This window comes from Eublepharis macularius, chromosome 2, assembly GCF_028583425.1.
Source record: "Eublepharis macularius isolate TG4126 chromosome 2, MPM_Emac_v1.0, whole genome shotgun sequence".
Taxonomy (NCBI): domain Eukaryota; kingdom Metazoa; phylum Chordata; class Lepidosauria; order Squamata; family Eublepharidae; genus Eublepharis; species Eublepharis macularius.
In genome coordinates, this window is record NC_072791.1 from 128,861,614 (window position 1) to 128,874,626 (window position 13,013).

At 40.3% G+C, this 13,013-nt stretch overlaps 1 protein-coding gene across 4 annotated transcripts in view; it reads right to left on the reverse strand.

The window, feature by feature from the left end:
* Nucleotides 1–13,013, reverse strand: part of ABCC8 (ATP binding cassette subfamily C member 8) — a 118,835-nt gene that overhangs the window by 74,343 nt on the left and 31,479 nt on the right. For 3 of the 4 annotated variants that reach the window (XM_054972167.1, XM_054972166.1, XM_054972164.1), the window contains 5 exons: nucleotides 11,246–11,408; nucleotides 9,170–9,210; nucleotides 7,816–7,961; nucleotides 3,628–3,733; nucleotides 3,277–3,387 (listed from right to left, as the gene is read on the reverse strand). In XM_054972167.1, coding sequence (XP_054828142.1) covers nucleotides 3,277–3,387; nucleotides 3,628–3,733; nucleotides 7,816–7,961; nucleotides 9,170–9,210; nucleotides 11,246–11,408 — 567 coding nt within the window. Of the gene's footprint in view, nucleotides 1–3,276; nucleotides 3,404–3,577; nucleotides 3,734–7,815; nucleotides 7,962–9,169; nucleotides 9,211–11,245; nucleotides 11,409–13,013 lie in introns of all 4 variants that reach the window. The other variant, XM_054972165.1, reaches the window with a different exon arrangement.

A 13,013-nucleotide genomic window follows, 5' to 3' on the forward strand; every position in this document is an offset into this window, starting at 1 on the left:
AAGAGCAGGCTGGTTTTTTACCTAATAGACAAATTAAAGACAATTTAAGGACAGTAATAAACTCTATTGAATACTATGACAAGCACTGTGATAGGGAGGTTGGTTTCTTTTTTGTGGATGCAGAAAAAGCATTTGACAGTCTGAACTGGGATTTTATGTTTGCCACTATGGAAAAGCTGCAAATGGGAGAAAAGTTCATACAAGCAGTTAAAGAAATTTATAGAGACCAAAGTGCAGCGATTGTAGTGAATGATGACTTAACTAAAAAGTTGAAAATAAGCAAAGGTACAAGATCGGGCTGCCCTCTGTCTCCATTGTTGTTCATTTTGATCTTGGAAATACTGATGATTCAAATACGAGAGGATGATACAATCCGAGGCATAAAAATAAAGGAATTTTCCTACAAGGTCAGAGCATTTGCAGATGATATAATGTTAATAGTAGACGATCCAATTGAGAATATGCCTAAAATAATAGACAAAATACAGGAGTTCGGAGATCTGGCTGGATTTTATGTGAATAAAAAGAAGTTGAAGATATTATGTAAAAATATGACCAAGCAGAAACAGCAAGAACTAACGGAGATAACGGACTGTGAGGTAACTAATAAAGTAAAATATCTTGGTATTGAACTGACTGCGAAAAACATAGATTTATTTAAAAATAACTATGAGAAACTATGGATACAAATAGAGAGAGACTTGATAAAATGGAATAAACTGAATTTATCATGGTTGGGAAGAATAGCAGCAGTAAAGATGAATGTTTTACCGCGTGTGATGTTCTTGTTGCAAACAATTCCAATTATCCGAGACTCTAAACAATTTGACAAATGGCAAAGGAAAATTTCAGACTTTGTGTGGGCAGGCAAAAAACCACATGTGAAAATGAAAGTATTACAGGATGCGAAACAAAGAGGTGGTTTGCAACTGCCCAATATAAGACTATACTATGAAGCAATCTGTCTGGCATGGTTAAAAAATTGGATAACATTGAAAAACCGTAAATTGCTGGCCTTGGAGGGACACAAAAAGTTGTTTGATTGGCATGCCTATTTGTGGTACGATAAAGTTAAATCAGACTCTATGTTTTTGCACCACTATATTCGAAGAAGCCTCTTCACAATCTGGAAGAAGTATAAGGTTTATATGGAAGATGGAATTCCTTCATGGGTGGTTCCGTATGAAGTAATAGATCCGAGAACTGTCGACAATGAACAGCAACGTCTGACCTACAAGGAGATAACACAAATATGATATTCAGCAATAAGAATAAAGACAGAAGAAGAGCTGTCTCCTTGTTATGGATGGTTTCAATATAGACAGATCAGAGATTTTTTTAATTCGGACTGTTCAAAAGGAGGAATAAGAATGGAAAACTCAGAATTAGAAGAAGTGATATTACAAGAAGGCAAAAAAGAAATTTCAAAGATTTATAAAGTACTTCTAAAATGGCATACGGAGGATGAAATAGTAGAAGTCCAGATGGTGAAGTGGGCAGTAAATTTTAATAAAGAAATAACAATGGAGGCATGGGAGCACCTGTGGAAAAACACATTGAAGATTTCAACTTGTACGAACATTAAAGAGAATGTATACAAAATGATCTATAGATGGTATCTAACACCAAAGAAGATTGCGTTAGGAAATACAGCCCACAGTAGGCTGTGGCCCCTCCCATACTGTACCTGCAAGCCAGGAAGAGATGGAGATCAGCAATGGCTCAGCCACCACTCCCACAACAGTTGCAGTAGCAGACAGGACAGAGGTGAGGTGGCTGTGAGTGCAGGCTGTGGGTGCAGGCTGTGGTTATGGGCCCTCATATGGCACAGGTGGACCCCATAGACTGATGTGTTACTCTCTTGCTTCTCAGCTCCTTCACCTTGACCTTCTCCATTGGTGTCATGGAGCATCTTTGCGTTCTCCCTGCTTGGAGTTGAGCCACAGAGGCCAGGATGGTCATCCTCTGGACCTTGGGCATTCTCTGGGGTGAGTAGTTGTGGATATGGTGTCATAGCAAGCAAACTCTGAGATCTTGAATGGGAATTAGGGTTGCAGAGGATGGGGGGAGGCTGCTGGGGTCACAGTGCATCATGGCTTGGTCCTGAAGTGTATGGCCAGTGTGGTTCTCAGTGAGGCCAAGAATTCAGAGATGAAGCCAGACCCATGGGGATGCGATCCAAGCCCAGTGAAACACATCCTCCCTTCCTCTTGTCTTTGTGGATACCTGGCAGATGCTGTGGTCTTCTGTTAGCAGTGTTTGGAGGGCCTCACAGTGGCTCATGGGGTAGCTACTTGGCATCTTGGGTGGCTTGTTGCTGTTGCTGGGGATATGGACAGGTAGCAGGTGCACATCAAGGGCTGCTTGACAACCTGTTGGTGGTAATCTATGGTCTCAAAGCCAGACCACACCCCTGCAACCCCTCTCCCACCTACTTGCAGTGGCTAACCAACGTTGTACCCCCAGGAACAGCTTCAGCAATGGGTTCATGGTCTTGGGAGGTGCCTGGGCCAATAACTGCCAAGCACATGTGGCATTCCTGTGCCACATTCTTGCACTGTTGCTTCACATGGGACTTACTTCTGGTTCATCTGTTTGGGGTGGTGGGTGCCCCTTTCGTTTTTATTGTTCCACAGCCTCCATTATATCTGGTGGGGGCCTGTGCCTTTAAGGAAATGGGGTGTGTGTCAGGGTGCAGCCCAATAGCGCGTGGTCCTGGCTCCCTGTGGCTGCAGCAGTGAGGTTGGTTGATTCTTCCTGGCCATCATAGTCACATTGCTGCACCCGTGTGTTGTCCTATGGGTGTGACAGTGCTGTTGATGGGGATGTTAAAATGGTCAGAGCCCCTGCAGTCCTGCTGCCTGGGCATTTGCTAACCTCTGAAGGTTCCCTTTAGAGAACAGATCGACAGTTCTGCTGTTGTGCCGGTGGCTGGTTGCCTCCCCCTCAGCAGCCTTCAGGACTGGACTGCCCTCAAACTAGGCTGACTAGAAGTCTTTGCTTCCCTAAGAACCATCTCCTCAGGAAGGCCCTTGTCACAGTATGATAACCATGTTACCAAATAGATTACTTTTGTTAGACATAGTAAAATACAATAACATTTCATAGCATAATTACTCCTTGGCAAACTCAACTCTTGAGGTGAAAATGGAGATTTTTCAATGAACATATATCTATTTTTAATTGTGGGTGTAGAATCATGGGTGTAGAATTGTAGGTACAGAATTCGAATCTTATTAGTAACATCATTAGTAGAAAGAGTGACCTTATTATCACCTTCACACAATAATCATCTGCTTCTGTGTTGCTAACAGGTCTTCTTATTGGAGAGCTGTAACTCTTCCAGTCCTCTTTGGTGGGCCTCTTACGATTAACAACTTTGAGGGGCTGTGCAGGATCAGGAAGACAGAAATATATAGTGAGTGGTGACAGGAATAGGAAAGGGTCTTCTACAAAAACCCATAATGTCACAGACCTTAATACATTGACATTAGCATTAATATCTTTTGCCAGTGTAGCTATTAATTACAAGGGAACTGACAAAGTTACTGGAGCGATTCACACGGTCTGAACAATGGGAGACAGATAGGTCACCCTTTTAGCATGCAATGCAATGCTAGCACTTACAACTGCCTGGTATTTGCTGATGCTGTCTTTGCATTTGGGTTCTAAACATTTGTCACGTTCTTCTCCAATTTCTTCGCTTGACAGAAATTCACTTAACTTCTGAACACTGTGAAAATAGAAAAATTGTAGTAAACTAAATAAACTGCATTTACTGCCAGTTTGAAGAACAGTATTCATTACAAAAATCCTACAAGAGAGACTCTGCTGATCATACTGCAGTGACTTGTAGATTTAATTTTGTGCACGGTATGGAACCAATAAAGGATGTAATGATGCATATTTCTCAATTCACTCCAGCTAAATCTCAAATGAGTAGAACTTGTTTGAGCTCTGCTCACAAAAGAATGTGAAGGATATGATTTTGAATTTTCCCTTCTTGCCACAGCCCCTTGGGCCCACAAGATATATTGTTCTGGCTGAACACTGGCTTAGGCAAGCACATGAGTCTGCTTGGTAAAAGTAAAAAAGTAAAAATTGTTTCCATAAACTCACTACGTTTGCAGAAGCCTTGGATCCAGCCCAGTTTACAGAGCATGCAACTTACTTGGTTATTATCTAGAAGATATACTTCTGTTTTAGTTAATCCTTTCAGAATTGCTAGTAGTCTTATAAAAAGTTCTACCAATCTTCATTTATTTGTCCTACCAGCCATCAAACTAGCAGAACCACACTAAACTCCATTAAGAAAAATATTATATATAGAAACATTTCAAGATTAACTACATGTTATAAAACTCTAGAGTTTTCCATACGGGTTTCCCTCCATCAATTCTGGCCTCATAATGCATCATTGGTTTCTGTATGCATTTTTTTGCCTTTAGTTTTCACTTCATTTTTTGTTTGTTTGTTTTTCCCCAGAGTTCTTCTGGTTCTTTCGAGAGCACTTTTATCCAGATCTTTTTCTGGAAGCTGATTTTGAGTCTATTTTTCTTCATGCATAATGGGTTTTTTTGTCCTGCCCACTTCCACCCACCTTTAACCCACTTTTTGATTATTGGACATTTATCATCATGGACCACTCCCCCCACCCACACCTTCTTTCCCAGATTTTATTTTCAATCTTTTTTATCTTCAATTTCATATCACTATACCAACCTACTGTTGCAATAATAAGTGCAGCAGGTTCTCTGAATACCTAGCTTTCATTTTTAAAAAAGTAAGTCTCTAGCCCCTTCCATTGTGGGGATATGCCTTTTTCCTTGCAAGGGAAGGGGATAGTATTGCATTATTGCATTGTACTGTTACAATGGCATGTTGAGTGATATGAAATTGACCATTTTAAAAACACTGCAAAAGCCTTGGTGGCCCAGAGGAGGGGAGTGGCTACTTCTGACTCCAGAAAAAGTAGCACAGTTTGAAAAGCACATAGCCATTGCTGATTTGGGCTCTGTCCCAACAGAAGTCAGTTTGCCCCACCAGTGCCAGTCTCTGCCTCCTGGCTCTGGGTCAGCCCGGGAAGGGCTGTCCAGTTTGGACTAAGAGGGAGGGTTTAGGTATGAGTAGTGCAGCATCTCCCCTTTTAGATTTATCCATGTAAAGACGGGTAGTGTATTCATTTACAAACTTTTTCTTTTGAAAATCCAGCCCTTATATCAATATTATCCGATCATTAAGAAAGATTGATATTACTTGGTCAGACTTTGTGTTGTAGCTCTTGACTGCTTGTACTATGTCTCACCTCACTTAGGATGTTTTGGAGGTCTTTCATTCATAGGGTCACCATAGGTCAGAGGCGACTTGACAGCACATAACACACATATCAATATAGCAATATAAGCACACACAAAAAACTTTTAAAAGGGGGGAGTGCTGTGACATCACTGATGATGACACCAATGACAACAACCCCCTTGTTTGAAAATCCTGATTATTTAAGGCATGTGAGGAAGAAAATAAACCACAACTGTAAAAAGGCAGAGGGAGATCAGATGTGCAGAAGAACTGTACCCAAACTGATTTCAGTGCTTGTGGATCAACTGGTAGGAAAATCAGAAATAAGTCAAGCATGTAGAAAAGCCTTATATGTACCTTTGAAAATCCTGTGTATCCTACATATTTGCATATTGAAACACTTTCACTGACACCAGCTTGTTTCCAGTGAAAACTGACAGTAGAAGAGAGCTTGCAGAATGGGATTTTTCTAGTTCTCCCCTCTCCATAGGTACTCCTTCACATCTCCACAAATGTTGCTGCTAGGTTCAGAAGTAGAGATGGGCACAAACAGCAATACGGACACAAAAAAGCCACGAACAACCCAATCTGCTGTTCCCGAACAAGCTGTTCGTGAGGCCGCATTCTAAATGAACAGGTGGTCGTTGCAAGCCTCGTTCGTTGCTGTTCATCAAGCCAGACACTCTGGCACCTGCAATCAATTCCCTTGGCAACTTAGGCAGGGATTGTCTGAACTTCTGCTGTTGCCCTGGAAACCCCAACCTAAGCCCAATTTAGCTTGATAGGCAGGTCTTCCTTTCAAGTGTGGAGCTCCAAATCTGATACAAGGGAGCAAAGACCAGGGAGGAGGGGGGCTCCCAGCTCTGGCTTAGTTTGCAGACAGTGGAGAGAGAGAGACAGTTGCTGTTGGCATTTTAATAGAGAGAATGCATTGGAGCTTGAATTTTCTTTGTGTGTGGTGGGATAGGATTCTACCTCTTCAAGTTCCAGGGCTGCTTGCCAGGCTCTGGAGCCAAGCTATTATTTATTATTGGTACATTTCCTGGTGCCTGCTCAGGTCAGGTTTCTGGGAGTGGTGCAGTAGGGATCTTGACCAAACTTGGATGATGGCTGGAGGAGAGCCTGCTGGCCCCCATGAACAGCCAACCACAAACATGTTTGTGAATAGGGCCATGTTTGTGGTTGTTCGTGAGTCCCTGTTCGTGGATGCCAATGAACATCATGTTCGGGTTTTTTTCTGTTCATGCCCATCTCTATTTAGAAGACCCCCAGTGGGAGAGGAAACTGGCAGAAGTCAGCATTGCATGAAGAGTCGGAGTGATAACTTTTTACCTTCACAGTGTTTTACCTATATAAATCACCCTGTCCCTGGAACCATTACTTGTTCCAAGGAGGGAAAATATATGAGTGCACATATAACAGCTTTGAAAGAGGACAAAATTTACATTTTGAAAATAGCATAAGGTAAAACAGTCAATCCCCCTCCCTTCTATGCACCATAGTCCCGATCCAAATTGCAACTGCTATTTATAGAACATCTCTTCTGGTTATGCTCTGAAGTTTAAGAGAAAACTAATTTTCCAGAAGGCTCACATTGTAAGTCCTGGCTAACTATCTGCAGAGTACTTGCTTGAATGGTTTCATAGTAATCTTTTTAAAAAATAAAACATTTGCAATAAATTTGTCTGGCTATGAGCTATGTAGTTGACCTTGAATTTATTTTGAGAAGAACTATGGCCTATCTGTTTGATACGGATTGCGGCCAGTTGCCACTACTTTAGTCCTTAGCAGACATCTTACTGCAAACAGAGATCATCTATCACAGCTGTCTCTGTCTAATCACCAGCTCTGAAGTCAGATTGAAAAGCAACGTAAAATAAAAATTGAAATTTATAACTGTTTGTTAATACTGGCATACTTTTTGCCTTTTAGTAAGGGGCAGAGTCACAAGAATAATTTGTGAAACACGCCCCGCCCTTCAGTTCCTTACTGATGACTTCTGTAGAGCAGTATATGATTTTACTGCAAAGCAAATGTCTGCCTAGAGTGCATTTGAAGCTCAGATACATAGATGCAAGCACACAGGTACTTAATCTATCACACAGCATGTGCAAAAATGGTATAGAAGCTCTTCAGATGAAATTCTAGTGTTGTACACAGAGTTGTAAAACTAAATCATGGCCTAGGAGGATATGGCAGACCTCAAAGAAATCATCTTTCCCAATAAGAAATGGGAAGACACAACTTTTGTTATAGGGTTCAAGCACACCCATGGTGAATTTCCCATCACCTCCAAGCTTATAGTGTAGTATAACTCAGTGCAAGAGTTGGAACCATCCTGGCCCCATGTCAGTCGTGGCTTTCAGTGAGGGCAGGGAGACTCGGTATATGATAGCTGTTATTCAGACGGTAGTACAAGGGCAGGATAGCCCTCAGAGGGATATCAATCCTTGTGTTGAAAATAATGTCTTGACTATTGTATCAATAAGCTACAGATCTTCACCAAAGAAACCTTACCTTACAAGAGCTTTGACTGTGGATCTAACAACACTGGAGAGCAAGAACAGGGGTGTGACCAGGATGTGGAAGAGGGAGAGTGAAGCAAAGGCCACCGAAGGAGAAAAGTCAGCATTCTGAAACAGGTGGGCATGGACTACAAATGTCTTATGGCGGGGAAAAAAAAGGAGAATAAATTATTTCAGCTGGTCCTCATCTCTAAAAGAGCAAACACAATTAAAATATTTTGTTGTACTGTCTGTCTGTCTGTCTGTCTGTCTGCATACCTACCTACCAAATTTATATCCTGCTTTTCTGTTCTCATGAAGGTAACCAAGGCAGCGAACAGATTAAAACATACATAATAAAACATAAAAGCTTTAATTCAGCTAAGCACTGAAAGCTCCTCTGGCAATCAACTGAAATACAACAATTATATAAGAGTTTTTTCACATTGCTGAATAAAGAGAAAACATATACTGGACAACACTGACATTTTTCTGAAATTCAGAGTAATATAGAGTTATTCCTTCAAAGAAGTATCTCTGAATAAAGGATGGGGAGTATATACAAGGTATTTGCCACAATGCTGCAGAGACAATCTATATATGGAAACATATTACCCATCACAGATTCTCTTGCAGGGTAAAATACTGTATGCACTAAAAAAGTGTTGTGCACTTTTGAATCACAATTTCTCAGTTCTGTGGTAGTCTTAAGCATATTGCAGAAAGGAATCAAAATGTAAGTTATGTAATCACCAAAGTCCTTGTTACATGGAGATTACTTTCTAGAGCTTTTGAAACAATATATAATAACTGACTTGGTTTTGCTTAGACATCACACTGTCAGTATAGAAACCTATTCTTAAATATGCAAATTGATCATACCAAAAAAGGATTTTGGAACCTAGTCTGTTTGCTTCATACAGGATGCTGCTTAGACAGCTGTGACACGTGCTGTTAATTATTTCATGTCTATATTTAACATCAGGGCAACAATACATTAAACAAGAAGTGTATTTGTTTAGAAAGTAACGTAAGTTGCAACACACACATACACACACACATATATATAAGTCTTGGGTGCTACTTAACCTTCTATACTATCTATTATATTGTTCAAAAATTATTAAATATAATTTTATCAGTTTTCAGATGTCTACATATATGTTTAGATATTAGTAGTTTATAAAGTTAGTTTGGATATTTTCATTTTATCATAACTTAAATTAGCAACATGTAACTGTTACTGCAGGAAAATTGCAACTATTCCTGACAAAGACCTTTAAACCATTTGGTTTTCTATCTGTACCTTTTAGTTAAATGTTAAACAATTATATGTGCATTTTTCTATAGAAAAAGAATAAACTTACTATAAGAACAGCTGCAATAGGTATTGCTGCATTCATGAAAACTATAAAGAAAAATACATTTTTTTATTATGCAAAGATAATTCATACATCTCATTTCTCCACCTATACAGATTTGTGGGGGAGGTATGTTTTTCTCAATTATTTCCTTTTTGAGTCAGGTGCTGTGCCTGTTTTGATATTATTCTATTTCATTACTTGAAACCAATTAATAAAAAGCAATTTCCTGGAAGCAATGACTTCTGCATGCTGGATGTATTGGATCCCTCACAGTTCCCAAACACTAACTAGGATTTATTGAACACAGATGGTTGGGGACTGGAATGTTTTGTTTTGCCTTAGGTCCACTTCTAAACTGATCATTAATATAAATTATCCACCTTAATGTGACTAATTATCCCAGGATAAACATTGCTAAAATTCCTACTAATTTGAATAAGCCCAGTAACCACAACAAGTTGCTTAATATATCTCAATAGTTGGAAATTTCAAAATCAAAATATTGTAAGCAATATCTCCTTCATGTTTCTTCTTTCTTGCAAAGATAAAAACAATGCAAATGCCACAGTTCTATGGACGTAAGGACTTCCACTTGAGAAATGCAGCTTTCTAGGATCCTCCTCCTGGGCCAGTCTAAATTACTCCCGAAAATTTCTGAGGGAGAGGGGACTCCCCAGAAGCAAAATTTCAGGCTGATGCTGGATGGTTTAGCTGCAAAACATGACATTCAATCCATTCCAGTGCCTAATAAAATATATGGCTTTAGGTACAGAGAAACAATCTTGTGCAATTTGGTATTTTGATTTTTCCTGGTCATTATGTAGGAATTTCTAAGGACTGTGTCAGTAGTAACATTACTTCACTGTAAAATGACAAATATTCTAGTCATTGGTAGTAACAGCTGATATATTGATGAAACCATGGTGAAACCTAATTTTTGGCTATTTAGAATCAGTTTAATGATTTTATTTTCTGTTACTGCTGAATTACTATCCACAATCCTTAATTCTGTTTCTTTAGGTTTACTGCAAGATGTATGACACAACTCAGCCCACAGGCAAGTGATGGGTTTTAAATTTGAGCGTATAGAAGATCACAGTCAGCCGTCTTGTCAAAGAACTGGACACTTTGCATACCACCAAAATGAATCAGATGCCATTTCCTTAAACATCCCCTATCAGCAGCCAAGTTAAGTATTTTGTGCATGTCTATACTAACATGTATATATTTGCTGAGGAAAAATGAAACTTGTCATATTAAAATGAAGTATTTTAAAACTTACGGAACATTTAATCAACAATAATGCTATTATTTAAAAGACATGAACAATATCTCCTTATTTACTTTTCTGTTTTTCAAGGATACTTATGGTACTATTTTAGTGTTCAGATTCACTCAGAACAGTTCCATGCTTTTTGTGGTAATCATGTTCCTGGAAGAACACTCCAAAGCATGGTATGGCATGCTTGGCTCCCTTTGGCTGTGGTGTACATTTAGGGAAGCAAGGGGAGCATGCTGGCGGCAGTGAGATGGAGCTGAGCCAGCGGCAGTCAGAGGGAGCCAAGCACACCACGTGTGCCAAGTGCACGGACAGCAGGAAAAGGGAGCTGAGCACGCTGGTGGTGGTCAGAGGGAGCTGAGCGCGCTGGTGGCAGCAAGAGGGAGCTGAGTGTGCTGGTGGCAGTCAGAGGGAGCTGAGAGCAGTAGCAGCAGCAAGAGGAAGCACACTTCCCTTGCTCCCTTAAATGCACTTGGCAGCCAGAGGGAGCCAAGCATGCCAGTGGCAGCAAGAGGGAGCAGAGTAGACTAGACAAAATGTCTAGAGACAGAACCTCTGCCAGGGAGAAAAGGGATTCTCTCCCTCTTCTCCCTGGAAGAGGTTCTTTCTCACTACACTTCTCATGGAAACTTGTGGGAAACTGACATGTGTCCTCCATGTATCAGGCATCTCGTCTAGTTTGGCTCTGAGAAACAGCAAGCTCATTTATAGTTGTACTGACACCTGCAGTGATCAAGGAAAGCAACAGTATCACCCTAAGCAGAGCTACTCTCCATAGGATGACATTGTAAATTACTTACTTGATATGGAGGTATAGAGAGCAAATGCCTTGAGGCTAGTCATTTCCTTTTGCCGGGTTTCCTCCACACTGCTGTGAAAGATGTTTTCCCATGCATACAGCTTAAGGAGTTTTATACCACGAAGCATTTCATTTGTTTTCTTCAGCCTTTCGTTGGAATATTCCTACACAATTAATGAAAAATTAATTTTAAAAGGATTATTGCAAGTATTTTATCCAATGATATACACTAATGAAAAGTGGCTACAGGTATTCCAGCTGCTGTAGATAATATTAAATATGTTGTGCATTCTTGCATCCAATATATACTTTCCCTTAATCTTTCATTTTGATCTCTCTAGGCTGAATTTTATTCCTGCACAATAAAGTTTATGACTCATCTTAAAACTGGAGTTTCTCTACTGACATTTCACAATATGTAATCTCTACTTACATGGATCTAATGTCCCTTCTCAATTAACATGTTATAAGAGAACTGAAACATCTTAGGCTTGATCATGCTGAAAGTAAAATATAAAACTGATTGTACACATTGCTAATTATTTGAGTTTGTAATGGGGAATAACGGGAAAAGAAAGACTGAACACACACACACACAAACAAACACTGACCACAACTGTATTGCTTACAGTTTATGTGGCTTTGGGCTTTCACATAAAGCAGGCAGGAAGTGATGACACTAAAAAATTGACTGCTGACTGGGAAGCCAAAGTAGACTGTTTGGCTTAATTACCTAAGGAGAAAGCATGACCTAAGACAGCAGACAAAGTAGTCTAGCTTGCATAGCCACCAATTTTTGAATGTGACCAGTAATCAGACTTGGTTGTGGATTAGTCTATATGTCCAAATTGTCAAAACTTTTAGGGCACCCAAATCTTCTTTATACCTTCAGGTATAGTTCTTGCTAAATACCCAAGTAGCACTAGGCTTTTTTATCTTCTCCAACGCAGTCACCAAACCAGATGACACTGCAGTGACTCCACTAAACTAGGCTGGCTGTCTAGGGTTCCCAGTTGCCTGATGGTGGCAGGCAAACTCCCAGTGGATTGCCCCGTTGCTCTGGAGGTGGCAAACTACCCGGTGATTGCCTACATCTGGTAGGCAGCCCAGCCAAGCGCACAGTGGGTGAGCAGATGTGTGAATAAATATGTGACTGGCCACAGAAACCCGGTATTCACTGGGAGTATGAACTTCACGTGCAGTCCCTGGGCTGGTATGACATCATTTTCTGAAGTGACATCATCACACTGGTGGTTGGAGTGCTCCCACTCTTTGGGGGTGTGCAACTCTAGCCACAAATGGACTGAATAAGCTCCATAGGAAGTGCAGGAGCACACCCACCTGCAAGTGGTGCAATGACATCACTTTAGGAAGCGATTTCACCACTTTAGTTCCAGGAGCACACGAGGATCGTCCTCCCAGTGAGTACCAGGTCCCCCCTCCCTACCAGAAGGGTATTGGAACCTGACAACCCTATGGATGTCACTCAGCCAAATAACTTTCCCCAAAAGGTGCATGTTATCATTCTTGTAAAAATCCTGGATGCTTGTAAGAAAGTGCTGAGCCACTGCCATAAATTCAGTCCACAGAAGCCAAATCAAATGGAAAGCCATACTTTCATGATGTCTTTTATATTCTTTATCATTCTGAGACTAGGAAGGGATCTAGGTTAAGATGTTCTATCCTGCTATCAGCTGCACCATTTAAATTTAATAAATAAAATGAATATTTTCTTGCTACTTTTTATAGGGAACCCTTACAGGAAAAAA